This window comes from Oncorhynchus mykiss, chromosome 10 (genome assembly GCF_013265735.2).
Source record: "Oncorhynchus mykiss isolate Arlee chromosome 10, USDA_OmykA_1.1, whole genome shotgun sequence".
NCBI lineage: Eukaryota > Metazoa > Chordata > Actinopteri > Salmoniformes > Salmonidae > Oncorhynchus > Oncorhynchus mykiss.
In genome coordinates this window covers 15,919,867-15,935,397 of record NC_048574.1, presented here as the reverse complement: position 1 = coordinate 15,935,397, position 15,531 = coordinate 15,919,867, and the positions used below count along the sequence as shown (strand labels likewise).

Genomic DNA, 15,531 nt, shown 5'->3' with positions numbered 1-15,531 from the left:
GACACGATGACACACATAACACAAGACACAATGACACACATAACACAAGACATGATGACACCCATAACACAAGACATGATGACACACATAACACAAGACATGATGACACCCATAACACAAGACACGATGACACACATAACACAAGACACGATGACACACATAACACAAGACATGATGACACCCATAAAACAAGACACGACGACACCCATAACACAAGACACGATGACACACATAACACAAGACACGCTGACACACATAACACAAGACACGATGACACACATAACACAAGACACGATGAGACCCATAACACAAGACACGATGACACCCATAACACAAGACACGATGACACCCATAACACAAGACACGATGACACCCATAACACAAGACACGATGACACCCATAACACAAGACACGATGACACACATAACACAAGACACGATGACACCCATAACACAAGACACGACGACACCCATAACACAAGACACGATGACACACATAACACAAGACACGACGACACCCATAACACAAGACACGACAACACCCATAACACAAGACACGATGACACCCATAACACAAGACACGATGACACCCATAACACAAGACACGATGACACCCATAACACAAGACACGATGACACCCATAACACAAGACACGATGACACCCATAACACAAGACACGATGACACCCATAACACAAGACACGATGACACCCATAACACAAGACACGATGACACCCATAACACAAGACACGATGACACCCATAACACAAGACATGATGACATCCATAATACAAGACATGATGACACCCATAACACAAGACATGATGACATCCATAATACAAGACATGATGACACACATAACACAAGACATGATGCCACGGATAGTACATGATACTACTTGACTTGGTTTGATTGGTTTCTAGACCAGAGGTCAAACTAATCCCTTCTAGTTTTAGAAAATAGTGGAAGTCCAAGCATTTGCTCAAAGTCCAAGCCACAAGCCACAACAACATCAACCCTCCCCCTACTCCGATCCAGTGGCACTACTTTGGATTTAATTGCCTCCCATCTGCAGCTGATCCAGTCTGGGACCTGAAAATCCATATCTATTTACCTGCTGTTTCAACAAGGCTCACTTTCCAAAGCGGTTTGGGCATTGGTCCAGAGCTCTCCTCCTTCCATCACTGCCCTTATTCAGTGCCAATATCAGAAACCCACTGAGACCGAAGTCCCATCAGGTCAATTGCAATGTACCTCAGTTGATGTTCAAACCGAGACTGTTACTACAGCAGTGCATTAACACCACCCAAAATGTTGAACTCTATATGACAGAAATCCGTCACAGTGATGGAAACTTTAACCTATGCGTAATAGTCAAATAGGAATATTGTCTCTATAGTTGAGAGCTTGAAGCCATTACTCTGTGAGGGCAGCTATGACTGAAAGGTGGTAATATTACACTGGAGCGTCACTGTACACACACCATGTGCACACAAACACACACACACACACACACACACACACACACACACACACACACACACACACACACACACACACACACACACACACACACACACACACACACACACACACACACACACACACACACACACACACACACACACACACACACACACACACACACACTTCCTGATGAGGCTCACCACCTAATAGCAATGAGGGACAACATCAGCTATACTGTGTACCATTCTGTTTTTCTATGGTTTGAAATTCAATTAAAAGTGAACAACCACAGTCTTCAAACAGCCACAGGATGTATTGCCTCATTTCTACAGAGGCCACAGCATAAATTAAATTAACTCCAATTTGGTCCTGTCACCCTCTATGATCTCTCCTCTTTCCCTCATATTAATTGTGGAGGCCTGCTGTGTCGGGTGTTGATGGCACAGTGTGGGACAATCTGGGATTTGTACATTCATTTTTTGACTTTTAAATTAATTATATACACTAAGTGTACAAAACATCTCTTTCCATGACAGACTGACCAGGTGAATCCAGGTGAAAGCTATTATCCCTTATTGATTTCACTTGATAAATCCACTTCAATCAGTGTAGATGAAGGGGAGGAGACAGTTTAAAGAAGGATTTTTAAGCTTTGAGACAATTAAGACATGGATGGTGTATGTATGCCATTCAGAGGGGGAATGGGCAAGACAAAAGATTGAAGTGCTTCTGAAAAGGGTATGGTAGTAGGTGCCAGGCGCACCGGTTTGAGTGTGTTAAGAACTGCAACGCTGCAGAGATTTTCACGCTCAACCGTTTCCCTTGTGTATCATGCATGGTCCATCACCCAAAGGACATCCAACCAACTTGACACAACTGTGGAAAAAATTTGACTCAACATGGGCCAGCATACCTGTGGAGTTCAATTACTGTTTATTAAAACAGTGGTTTATCAAAACATTCATTTTGGTAAACTAGAATAGTTTGTAACGATTGTTGTCGGGAGAAGGAGAAGAGGACCAAAGTGCAGCGTGGTACGTATTCATAATAATTTTAATAAAGATGAATACTGAACAAAAACAACAAACCGACAAACAAACAGTTCTGTAAGGTGCAACAAAAACACTAAACAGAAAATAAATACCCACAACCCATTGTGGGAAAACAGGCTGCCTAAGAGCTGTCCCTGATTGAGAACCATACCCGGCCAAAAACAAAGAAAAACAAAAACATAGAAAAAAGAACATAGAACGCCCACCCTAGTCACACCCTGACCTAACCAAAATAGAGAATAAAAAGCCTCTCTATGGCCAGGGCGTGATGTTGTTTGAACTGCAGATTGACCTTTAAAGAATTAATTTTCCTAAAGCAGCTAACACAAAGGACAACAGGGAATGCCTTCTCTCCTTCATCTGCACGGATCTGAAAACACAGGAGCATTGAGAGGATGCTGGTGTTATGTACCAAGAACGCGCTTTTGTTTTAGTCATTTTACCTCAGTGCAGATGAAGGAGAGGAGAGGGGGATAGTTTCACAAAATGTTAACCTCATTCGAATTGTTTTCTTACCCCAAAAGGAGTTATGAGACTTATTCAAATTTTATAAGCAATTGTTAGATTAACTTTCATTGAAAATGTGAGGCGAGACAAATAAGAGCCTGCTCTACTTCCATTGTTAAAGTTGGTGTGAATGCAGTTCAAATTGAGGATGTACCCATACTTTCTGCTGAAATGTTTGAAAAAAAGCTATCACTGCATATTGATGAGGAACACACGACTCGGTTTAGTCCTCAGGTGAAAAAAAATCATTATACTGAAATATTTTTTATGTAATCTTTCATAGTAGAGGGATTCATGCAGTTTCATACATGTCTACACACGTACATTCGCATAGACAAGCTGCTAACACAAATTAATTAATTCAATTTAATTGCATCGAGGGCTGTCACATCGAGGGCGGTCTTTTCCTAAAAACATATCAAACAAATAATAGAATAAATGAATTTGTCTGTCAAAGCCATTTCTCACAAAAGGTTCACCCACATATTATTTCATGTGTCATATGGGCAGAACCCTTGTGAGTAGAGATACAGTATAACTTCATCAAAAAATGCATACACATTGTATAAAAGATGGCACTGTATCAACAGTCTAGTACCTTCATAAGTCAAGAAACACTGTGCTAGCTCTCCCAGCTGGTGTTCAGTCTTTGTTTTAGTAATGAGACCTTTGTCTGAGTTGTGGCTTGTGCTGAGACTGAGGCTGTCCTAATATGGACACCGTATACTGGTAAGCATGAAGCAGACACAAGGTCCCACTGATTCTTCAAAACTCAGGACAACAGAACATGAAACTCAGGACAACAGAACATGAAACTCAGGACAACAGAACATGAAACTGAGGACAACAGAACATGAAACTCAGGACAACATAACATGAAACTCAGGACAACAGAACATGAAACTCAGGACAACAGAACATGAAACTCAGGACAACAGAACATGAAACTGAGAACAAAAGAACACGAAACTCAGGACAACAGAACATGAAATTGAGGACAACAGAACATGAAACTCAGGACAAAAGAACATGAAACTGAGGACAACAGAACATGAAACTCAGGACAACAGAACATGAAACCCAGGACAACAGAACATGAAACTGAGAACAAAAGAACACGAAACTCAGGACAACAGAACATGAAATTGAGGACAACAGAACATGAAACTCAGGACAAAAGAACATGAAACTGAGGACAACAGAACATGAAACTCAGGACAACAGAACATGAAACCCAGGACAACAGAACATGAAACTGAGGACAAAAGAACACGAAACTCAGGACAACAGAACATGAAACCGAGGACAACAGAACATGAAACTCAGGACAACAGAACATGAAACTGAGGACAACAGAACATGAAACTCAGGACAACAGAACATGAAAGTCAGGACAACAGACCATGAAACTGAGGACAAAAGAACACGAAACTCAGGACAGCAGAACATGAAACTCAGGACAACAGAACATGAAACTCAGGACAACAGAACATGAAACTGAGGACAACAGAACATGAAACTGAGGACAACAGAACATGAAACTCAGGACAACAGAACATGAAACTGAGGACAACAGAACATGAAACTGTTGTCAAATCAGGACAACAGACCATGAAACTGAGGACAACTGACCATGAAACTCAGGACAACAGACCATGAAAGTCAGAACAACAGAACATGAAACTGAGGACAACTGACCAAGAAACACAGGACAACTGACCATGAAATTCAGGACAACAGACCATGAAAGTCAGGACGACAGACCAAGGAATTCCGGACAATAGACCATGAAAGTCAGAATGACAGACCATGAAAGTCAGGATGACAGACCATGAAACTCAGGACGACAGACCATGAAAGTCAAGACGACAGACTAAGGAACTTAAGACAACAGACCATGCAACTCAGGACAACAGACCATGAAAGTCAGGACGACAGACTAAGGAACTTAAGACAACAGACCATGCAACTCAGGACAACAGACCATGAAAGTTAGGACGACAGACCATGAAAGTCAGGATGACAGACCATGAAACTCAGGACGACAGACCAGGAAACTCAGGACAACAGACCATGAAACTCAGGACAACTGGCCATGAAAGTCAGGACAAAAAGCCATGAAACTCAGAGGACACTTGGCCAATAAATTCCAGACAACACACTATGAAAGTCAGGACGACAGACCATGAAATTAAGGATGACAGACCATGAAATTCAGGGCGACAGACCATGACATTCAGGACGACAGACCAGGAAATTCGGGACGACAGACCAGGAAATTCGGGACGTCAGACCACGAAAGTCAGGACGACAGTCCAAGGAACTCGGGACAACAAACCATGAAACTCAGGACAACTGGCCATGAAAGTCAGGACAAAAAGCCATGAAACTCAGGACACTTGGCCAAGAAATTCCGGACAACACACTATGAAAGTCAGGACGACAGACCATGAAATTAAGGATGACAGACCATGAAATTCAGGACGACAGACCATGACATTCAGGACGACAGACCAGGAAATTTGGGACGACAGACCACGAAAGTCAGGACGACAGTCCAAGGAACTCGGGACAACAGACCATGAAAGTCAAGACGACAGACAAAAGAACTCAAGACAACACACCATGCAACTCAGGACAACAGACCATGAAAGTCAGGACGACAGACCATGAAAGTCAAGACGGCAAACTGAGTAATTCCGGACAACAGACCATGAAACTCAGGACGACAGACCATGAAACTCAGGACAACAGACCATGAAACTCAGAACAACTGGCCATGAAAGTCAGGACAACAGACCATGAAAGTCAGGACAACAGGCCATGAAAGTCAGGATGATAGACCATGAAAGTCAGGACAACAGAACATGAAACTCAGGACAACAGAACATGAAACTGAGGACAACAGAACATGAAACTGAGGACAACAGAACATGAAACTCAGGACAACAGAACATGAAACTGAGGACAACAGAACATGAAACTGTTGTCAAATCAGGACAACAGACCATGAAACTGAGGACAACTGACCATGAAACTCAGGACAACAGACCATGAAAGTCAGAACAACAGAACATGATACTGAGGACAACTGACCAAGAAACACAGGACAACTGACCATGAAATTCAGGACAACAGACCATGAAAGTCAGGACGACAGACCAAGGAATTCCGGACAATAGACCATGAAAGTCAGAATGACAGACCATGAAAGTCAGGATGACAGACCATGAAACTCAGGACGACAGACCATGAAAGTCAAGACGACAGACTAAGGAACTTAAGACAACAGACCATGCAACTCAGGACAACAGACCATGAAAGTCAGGACGACAGACTAAGGAACTTAAGACAACAGACCATGCAACTCAGGACAACAGACCATGAAAGTTAGGACGACAGACCATGAAAGTCAGGATGACAGACCATGAAACTCAGGACGACAGACCAGGAAACTCAGGACAACAGACCATGAAACTCAGGACAACTGGCCATGAAAGTCAGGACAAAAAGCCATGAAACTCAGAGGACACTTGGCCAATAAATTCCGGACAACACACTATGAAAGTCAGGACGACAGACCATGAAATTAAGGATGACAGACCATGAAATTCAGGGCGACAGACCATGACATTCAGGACGACAGACCAGGAAATTCGGGACGACAGACCAGGAAATTCGGGACGTCAGACCACGAAAGTCAGGACGACAGTCCAAGGAACTCGGGACAACAAACCATGAAACTCAGGACAACTGGCCATGAAAGCCAGGACAAAAAGCCATGAAACTCAGGACACTTGGCCAAGAAATTCCGGACAACACACTATGAAAGTCAGGACGACAGACCATGAAATTAAGGATGACAGACCATGAAATTCAGGACGACAGACCATGACATTCAGGGACGACAGACCACGAAAGTCAGGACGACAGTCCAAGGAACTCGGGACAACAGACCATGAAAGTCAAGACGACAGACAAAAGAACTCAAGACAACACACCATGCAACTCAGGACAACAGACCATGAAAGTCAGGACGACAGACCATGAAAGTCAAGACGGCAAACTGAGTAATTCCGGACAACAGACCATGAAACTCAGGACGACAGACCATGAAACTCAGGACAACAGACCATGAAACTCAGAACAACTGGCCATGAAAGTCAGGACAACAGACCATGAAAGTCAGGACAACAGGCCATGAAAGTCAGGATGACAGACCATGAAAGTCAGGACAACAGAACATGAAACTGAGGACAACTGGTCATTAAAGTCAGGACAACAGGCCATGAAACTCAGAACAACAGATCAGGAGAGTCAGGACAACAGACCATGAAATTTAGGATCATAGACCATGAAACTGAGGACAACTGGCCATGAAAGTCAGGACGACAGACCAAGGAATTCCGGACGACAGACCATGAAATTCAGGGCGACAGACGATGAAATTCAGGATGACAGACCATGAAAAGGACAACAGACCATGAAAGTCAGGATGACAGATCATGAAAGTCAGGACGACAGACCATGCAACTCAGGACAACAGACCATGAAAGTCAGGACGACAGAGCATGAAAGTCATGACGACAGAGCATGAAAGTCAGGACGACAGACCAAGGAATTCCGGACAACAGACCGTGAAAGTCAGGACGACAGACCAAGGAATTCAGTACAACAGACCATGCAACTCAGGACAACAGACCGTGAAAGTCAGGACGACAGACCATGAAAGTCAGGACGACAGACCAAGGAATTACAGACAACAGAATATGAAAGTCAGGACGACAGACCAGGAAATTCAGGACGACAGACCACGAAAGTCAGGACCACAGACCAAGGAACTCAGGACAACAGACCATGAAAGTCAGGATGACAGAACAAGGAATTCCAGAAAACAGACCATGAAACATAGGACAACAGACCATGAAGCTCAGGATAGACCAAGCAACATGGGACCACCGTTTCTGAGCAATCATACGCTTTGATCGTGCCCTCTGTTCTAGTGGTAATGATGCAGCTTTCGACACATCTGTGGTGTTAGCATAGGTTTTAATTTGTTTATATGGCGTATCATTCTGGTGTCGTGTTGCTAGCAAACAGGCTAAGGTCTTCCTAATGAAAAAAGGTGCCTTGTGGATGATTTGGCAGCTGAATGAAGTGGGTTCCCCTCCCTTTGCCTATTGTCACCCACCTTGGACGTAACGTAACACATGACAAAGGAAGCAAATGTCTTCATAAAACATCAAAAGTGTACCACATCAGTGCCTACCTTCTGCATCTTTAAAAGACACTGCTTTGGAAAACGCTTTATTATAATACTAATAGAGGTCTGTCAACCTCCTTAGAGTTGAATTGTTTTAAAGGGATAAACTGCAGTTCAAACAACATCAACATAAATTTTGCTAAACAGCTGAGGGATGGGGCTGGAGAAATGTAACCACTCTCAAACTAATTGACGGAGCTATGGTTGACCATGCATCAGGAGGACTGACCATGCATCATATCAACATTATCTACAGTGTTTGTTTACAATTACATTGTTAATAAACAGTGGAGTAAAACAAGCTTATATTTTGGGGTCTGATGGAGTAACACAGTTGAGTTAAGCTCATGAGGCATTTATAAGTTTTAAGCTTCAAGAATCAATGGCTTTACAGTATACATCATTACATTAAAAGTCCAAAAATGGATGTACCAATGCCAAACTGCCCCTTTAAAGAAGCACGATCTGCAGAGGGAGAAGAGAAGCATGGTCTGCAGAGGGAAAAGGGAAGCACGGTCTGCAGAGGGAGAAGGGAAGCACGGTCTGCAGAGGGAGAAGGGAAGCACGGTCTGCAGAGGGAGAAGGGAAGCACGGTCTGCAGAGGGAGAAGGGAAGCACGGTCTGCAGAGGGAAAAGAGAAGCATGGTCTGCAGAGGGAGAAGGGAAGCACGGTCTGCAGAGGGAGAAGGGAAGCACGGTCTGCAGAGGGAGAAGGGAAGCACGGTCTGCAGAGGGAGAAGGGAAGCACGGTCTGCAGAGGGAAATCTAGAGTTAACGCCTGGTTTTCCAGCGAAATTCATCATTCTTGTGCTATCCAGGCCCTGCCGCCTACAGGAAATTCAGTGATGCCCGCTCTGCCTCTCCTTACCCTGCACTTCTGACCGGAGAATGCAGGAAACTTCCTGTGTGATGATGTATGCTTTGCAGTTTCTTCTTATTTAAGTATCCACAAAGGGGAAGAACATTATGTGCTGAGAATCACCTCAGAATACTTCATGTTGGATGTACAATTATATACCATTTGACCTATTTGCATTGAGCATCCTTCAAACATAATTTCTTTCAAATTACCTATATGAGTGTTGATGACTTCAGGGTTTGTGAAATGATACGACTTAGGTCGAGTTAGAGATGGATGGGTAACAATAATATATAGCAATAAATGGCATAATAATATATGCCATTTATCCTAAATATATGCTTTTATCCTAAGTGACTTACAGTAGTATTTTTGTATTGGTGGCCCCAGCAGGAACCAAACCCATTGCAACTCCATGCTCTATAAACTGAGTGATACAGGACCACGTTGATACTGTGAGTAATTTTTTTATTTTACCTTTATTTAAGTCAGTTAAGAACAAATTCTTATTTTCAATGACTGCCTAGGAACAGTGGGTTAACTGCCTGTTCAGGGGCAGAACGACAGATTTGTAACTTGCCAGCTACGGGGGTTTGAACTTGCAACCTTCCGGTTACTAGTCCAACGCTCTAACCACTAACCTGCCACCCTGTGTACTCACTTTAAGTAGTCTTTATTAGCCATATGAGAGGGGAATTATGTTTTGAGGACGGATTTGTCAATGGACACAATGTTATATTCTTGAATATTTATCTGAAACACAATATACAGTATATGGGTAAAACAATCTATTACAGATCTTTCAACTTCTTTGGAACAGTGAAATGCAATTACAAACTGGGTGGTTCGAGCTCTTAATACTGATTGGCTGACAACCGTGGTAAATCAGACCATATATCACGGGTATGACAAACATGTATTTTCACTGCTCTTATTACATTGGCAGCCAGTTTATAATAGCAATAAGGCAATTTGGGGGTGTGATATATGGCCAATATTCTTGGGGGTGTGATATCTGGCCAATATACTCTGTGTTGCGCTGTGCTTATGAACAGCCCTTAGCCATGATATATTGGCCATAAACCACCCCCCACCCCCCTCCCGTGCCTTATTGCTTAATAATAACACTGACAAGCTTGTGACCAGTAAATCTGGTCACAAACACAATGTGGACACGGGGGATGGAAGTCATGGCTATATAATTGAGAATGGTGCTCTTCTGGAATCTTCAATATTTTTTGTCTAGAACAGGCAGTGAGCTAAGAGGCAAAGCAGTGAAATAGTAAACAACTTTTGGCAGGTCATTCAGAAACAAAGTGGCATTTCCAAGGATGCTTACTGACATTTATTGGAAACAGTCGAGGGACAAAATGTGATTAGCATCATGAGGAAATAACATGCTTCTTCCAGGCTTTGTATTATGCAACTGTCTTCCATTACAGTGATGAGTTCTCTGCTCTGTTCATTATGTTAAAATGTAATTTGCTGCAGCTTTCTTGAAGGACAGAGTCATCAAGAAGATGCTACTGTTTGTATACAGTGTAGCTGACTGGACCGGCTACGTGTCACTAAACAAGTCGCTTTATAGCTTCTAATTATGTTTAAAAACATCCTCCCATGACATTCCCTTCCTCTACTAAAACAGATTACATTTCATACAGCACCTTACTTTACTTTCACCCTAAATCTTGCTCATTCATTTACCATCTCACTCCAAATTGTGTCCAAATGGCTTTTGAAGCACTTCGTCCCACCAGAATCCCAGTGCCAACAAAGAGAAGGCATCAATAATAAATATCTGTTAAGAGAAAAGTTCTGATGCCAAACCAAAATGCAGGCTTATGGGCTGTACAAATCAGTGGTCCTGTGTTGGTGTTTTATTTATAAAAACGATCAATAATTCACAACAGCGGCCTTATTTGTTTTACCCATATACTGTATATTGTGTTTCAGATAAATATTCAAGAATATAACATTGTGTCCATTGACAAATCCGTCCTCAAAACATAATTCCCCTCTCATATGGCTAATAAAGACTACTTAAAGTGAGTACACAGGGAAATATATGTTGTTTGTGCTTATAAACATAACTAAATGAATTGGAAAAATATAATCAAATGCAACATAAAAAATGGGGCGAAGCATAAAAAATAAAAAGGAACTCACGTAAGGTACGCTCTCCAGAGTGTCGGTGTTGACAATTATTGGAGCGGGACTCGCCTGAAAAAGAGAGAGAGTGGGGAAGAGGATAAGAAACAGCAAGAGATGCCTAAACCCACTAGTGTCCTACTTTCTATAAATGGATCCAGGGGACAGCCCCTGGATCATGTGGTGACTTCACCCTGTATCATGAGGAATTCAAGAGCCGTCTTACAAATGCTAAACCGTCCCAGAATACAGTGCCTTCAGAAACTATTCATACCCCTTGACTCAGCCTAAATTCAAAATGGATTAAATCATTTTCTCTCCCCCATCTACACACAATACCCTATAATGTCAAAGTGAAAACATGTTTTTAGAAATATTTGCTAATTTATTGAAAATAACTCATTTACGTAAGTATTCACACACCTGAGTCGATACTTTGTAGAAGCAGCTTTGGCAGCGATTACAGCTTTGAGTCTTTCTGGGTAAGCTATTAAGAGCTTTCCACATCTGGTGTGTGAGACATGTGCCCATTATTCTTTTCAAAATGCTTCAAGCACTGTAAAATTGGTTGTTGATCATAGCTGGACAACCATTTTCAGGTCTTGTCATTGATTTTCAAGCAGATTAGAGTCAAAACTGTAACTTGGCCACTCAGGAACATTCACTGTCTTCTTGGTAAGCAACTCCAGTGTAGATTTGGCCTTGTGTTTTAGGTTATTGTCCTGCTGAAGGGGGAATTCTTCTCCCAGTATCTGGTGGAGAGCAGACTGAACCAGGTTTTCCTCTGGGATTTTGCCTGTGCTTAGCTTCATTCCATTTCTTTTTTATCCAGAAAATCACCAGTCCTTAACGACTACAAGCATACCCGTAACATGATGCAGTCACCACTATGCTTGAGAATATGAAGAGTGGTACTCAGTAATGTGTTGTATTGGATTCAGGACAAAAAGTTAATTGTTTTGCCACATTTTTCCAGTATAATTTTAGCCTAGCGGTTAAAACGTCAGGCCAGTAATCGATAAGTCGCTGGTTCAAATACCTAAGCCGACAAGATGAAAAATCTGTCTATGTGTCTTTGAGCAAGGCACTTAACCCTAATTTGCTCCAGGTGCACCGTACTACTATGGCTGCTCCTGTAAAACTGCACCTATCTGGTGTATGTGACAATATATATATTTTTACTTTTTGCCTTTGCCTTGTTGCAAATAGGATGCATGTTTTGGAAAAATTTTATTCTGTACAGGCAGTCCCTGAGTGGTTTCCTTCCTCTCCGGGAACCGAGTTAGGGAGGACGCCTGTATCAATACTGGGTGTATTGATTCACGATCCAAAGTGTAATTAATAACTTCCTGCTCAAAGGGATATTCAATGTCTGCTTTATTTTGTATTTTTACCCATCTACCAATAGTTGCCCTTCTTTGCAAGGCATTGGAAAACCTCCCTAGTCTTGTGGTTGAATCTGTGTTTGAAATTCACTACTCGATAAATTGACAGTACAGATCATTGTATGTGTGGGGTACAGAGATAAGGCAGTCAATCATGTTAACCACTATTATTGCACACAGAGTGAGTCCATGCAAATTATTATGTGACTTGTTAAGCACATTTCTACTTATGAACTTATTTAGGCTTGCCATACAAAGGGTTTGAATACTAATTGACTCAAGCTTTTCATTTTTTAAATTAATTTGTGAATAATTCCAAAAACATAATTTCACTTCGACATTATGAGGTATTGTGTGTAGGCCAGTGACAAAAAAAATCTAAATTTAATTAATACAAAATTCAGGCTGAAATGCAAAAAAAATGTGGAAAAAGTCAAGGGGTGTGAATACTTTCTGAAGGCATAGAGTATTATGCATGCTGTCATGACGTTGGCCTCTTTGGTTATAGCAAGCCCATCCCCCTCTCCCTGCCTCCCCCTTGCCTCCTTCAACTAGGCTGCTGTGGTCAGAGGTCGTAAATTCCTGAGAAGACCTCATGGACACACAGTTATAGAGAGTAGTTTTTCATGGAGAACAAAGGAAATCCTTCCACCTCACAGAACTTGAGGTACGAACAAATGTCATGTTCTGGAGAAAGTCTAAAAGATCGGTGAAGAATCCAGCTACAAACTGGTCCGTTTGTCACAACTTAGGAAGCTCGTGGGAGACGGTGTGGCCACATTACCATAACGCTGTTTATATAATAGCCTCAGATATGAGGTTTACATCTAATTGTTGTATAAGATGAATGAGTGAGTATGATACTGTTTGTATAATTGTGTAATATGATTTTGGACTGTTTAATGAAGAAAAATACAATTCCCTTTTGATTTGAACCAAATCAGAGGACCGCCCCTGAGCCCAGTTAGGGTCAGACATCCTGGGACAGCCTTTTCTGTCATTCCCAATAAATAAAAAAAACTCGGGTTTTCGATCAGCAGACCAAGCTTAACTCAATTACGAGATGGCTAAAGGTTGTAGACCATTGCTGAATCTTTTAACCATACCACATGGTTAAACTCTTAGACTATCGATACTGACAGAATAAGAACAAGTCTTTGATATTGATTACTAGTCTGCAGCTAGGAATTCGGTATCATTGAACGCGAAGAATGACAACCGTCGAAACATCCATTCTATAACAAATGAATGAATGTCACTTTGAACTATCCCCTCTAACCACAACCGAGAGAGAGCGGGAGAGAGACAGACAATTCTACAAAAGACACAAACTTTTCACCAGCGATCAACACGACACACTGAGTGTAAATATATATATTGATTGCAATTGTTCCCAAATGAGTGAGCGTTCATGTGTAAAGGATTAGAATTTCAATTGTTATAATCATTAACTGTAGTGACTTCTTAGTCGACCCCCACTCCCCCTTTTGTCTAACAAGCCGCCATGCCGGTTTAGCCCACCAGGGCACATCCTCCTATCATTTCATGTAACCACATTTCCCGTGTTTGTTTGTTTGTTTATGCATTTCTGTGAATTACTTAGTTAGTAATAAATAAATGATTTAAGACAATTGATGTATGGATGACTCATAGTGAAGACTGGGTTCGTGCAGATGACCAACAATTTACGACGTTTGGAATGAGACTAACGTGAGGTAAAGTAAACAATTCATTAATTGGAAGACTAATTGATCAGATAAAATATCTGAAAAGTTATTTTAGGAAATGATAACTTTGTAATCTGAATATTTTTCCTTGGTGCCCCGACTTCCTAGTGAATTAGTTACGTGATTAATCAGTTGATCGCGCAGTAACTAATTACAGAGAATATTTGATAAAAACTATCAGTCTTTAGTTAATGATAGTAAAGACACGACAATGCTAAATGTGCAAGCCTCTAATAATAATAATCCATAATAACAGTAAACAATGCCCACAGAATGGTTTATGGCATGTGAAGTAAATAGAGTGGACTGATAACTCACGATACAGCTTCCATCCAGGTGAGACTATACGAATATTTGCAAGACTTCCACGAACAGATAATTCTAAGATATTTCATTGCTACACAATTAGCTCCCAATAGCATTTCCAATTAAGTGTCTTTTAGCCTTTCTAACTAAGGCCTTTAATTTGCTGAGAAGTTAAAAACATACAAAAAGTAAGACGTTTTCACATTCATCAATGTTCCTTGTCAGTTTGAACAGTCTAGATGGTCCGCTGCCAATAACCAGAGTGCCACTGCAGTTAATAAAATATGCTATAAAAATATGCTATAGAAGAACGTTGTTTGGGCCATTTTTAAAGGAAGCGGGTAAGAATTCCGTCAAATCCTTAAGATGTTCCCAGCTAGCACAGTGGATCTGGGCCGATTCGGGCTGAGAGTCCAGGCACTCGGCTGAGAGTCAGACTCGGTCGACGTCATGTGGCCAGAGTCTGGGCCGCCTTTGGCAGTATTACTTATGGCTAGGATGCGGGGATTGAGCTCGGGCCGATTCCGGTGTGAGTTATCTGGCCCAAATGTATTACTTGGGGCTCAGGCCGATTCCGGTGTGAGTTATATGGCCCAAATGTATTACTTGGGGCTCGGGCCGATTGTGGCTACTATGTATCAGATGATTACACGGGCTGCTGTCATGTACTGTCATGTTGTGTCTTGTCTCTGTCCTTTCCCTTCACCCTGTCTCCCTCTGCTGGTCGTTGTTAGGTTACCTTTTCTCCCCCTCTTTCCCCCAGCTGTGCCTTGTCTCCTCCTAACCACCTCGTCACCCCTTTTCCCACCTGTTCCCTTT

At 41.9% G+C, this 15,531-nt stretch overlaps 1 protein-coding gene across 22 annotated transcripts in view; it reads right to left on the bottom strand.

Annotated features, from left to right (window-relative positions):
• Window positions 1-15,531, bottom strand: part of LOC110533415 (disks large homolog 2) — a 312,764-nt gene that overhangs the window by 58,578 nt on the left and 238,655 nt on the right. For all 22 annotated transcript variants that reach the window (XR_005053590.1, XM_036989790.1, XM_036989771.1 and 19 more), the window contains one exon: window positions 11,313-11,366. Coding sequence is in view for 21 of the 22 variants with exons in the window: in XM_036989790.1 (XP_036845685.1) it covers window positions 11,313-11,366 (54 nt within the window). In the remaining variant the exon portion in view is untranslated. The remainder of the gene's footprint in view (window positions 1-11,312; window positions 11,367-15,531) is intronic.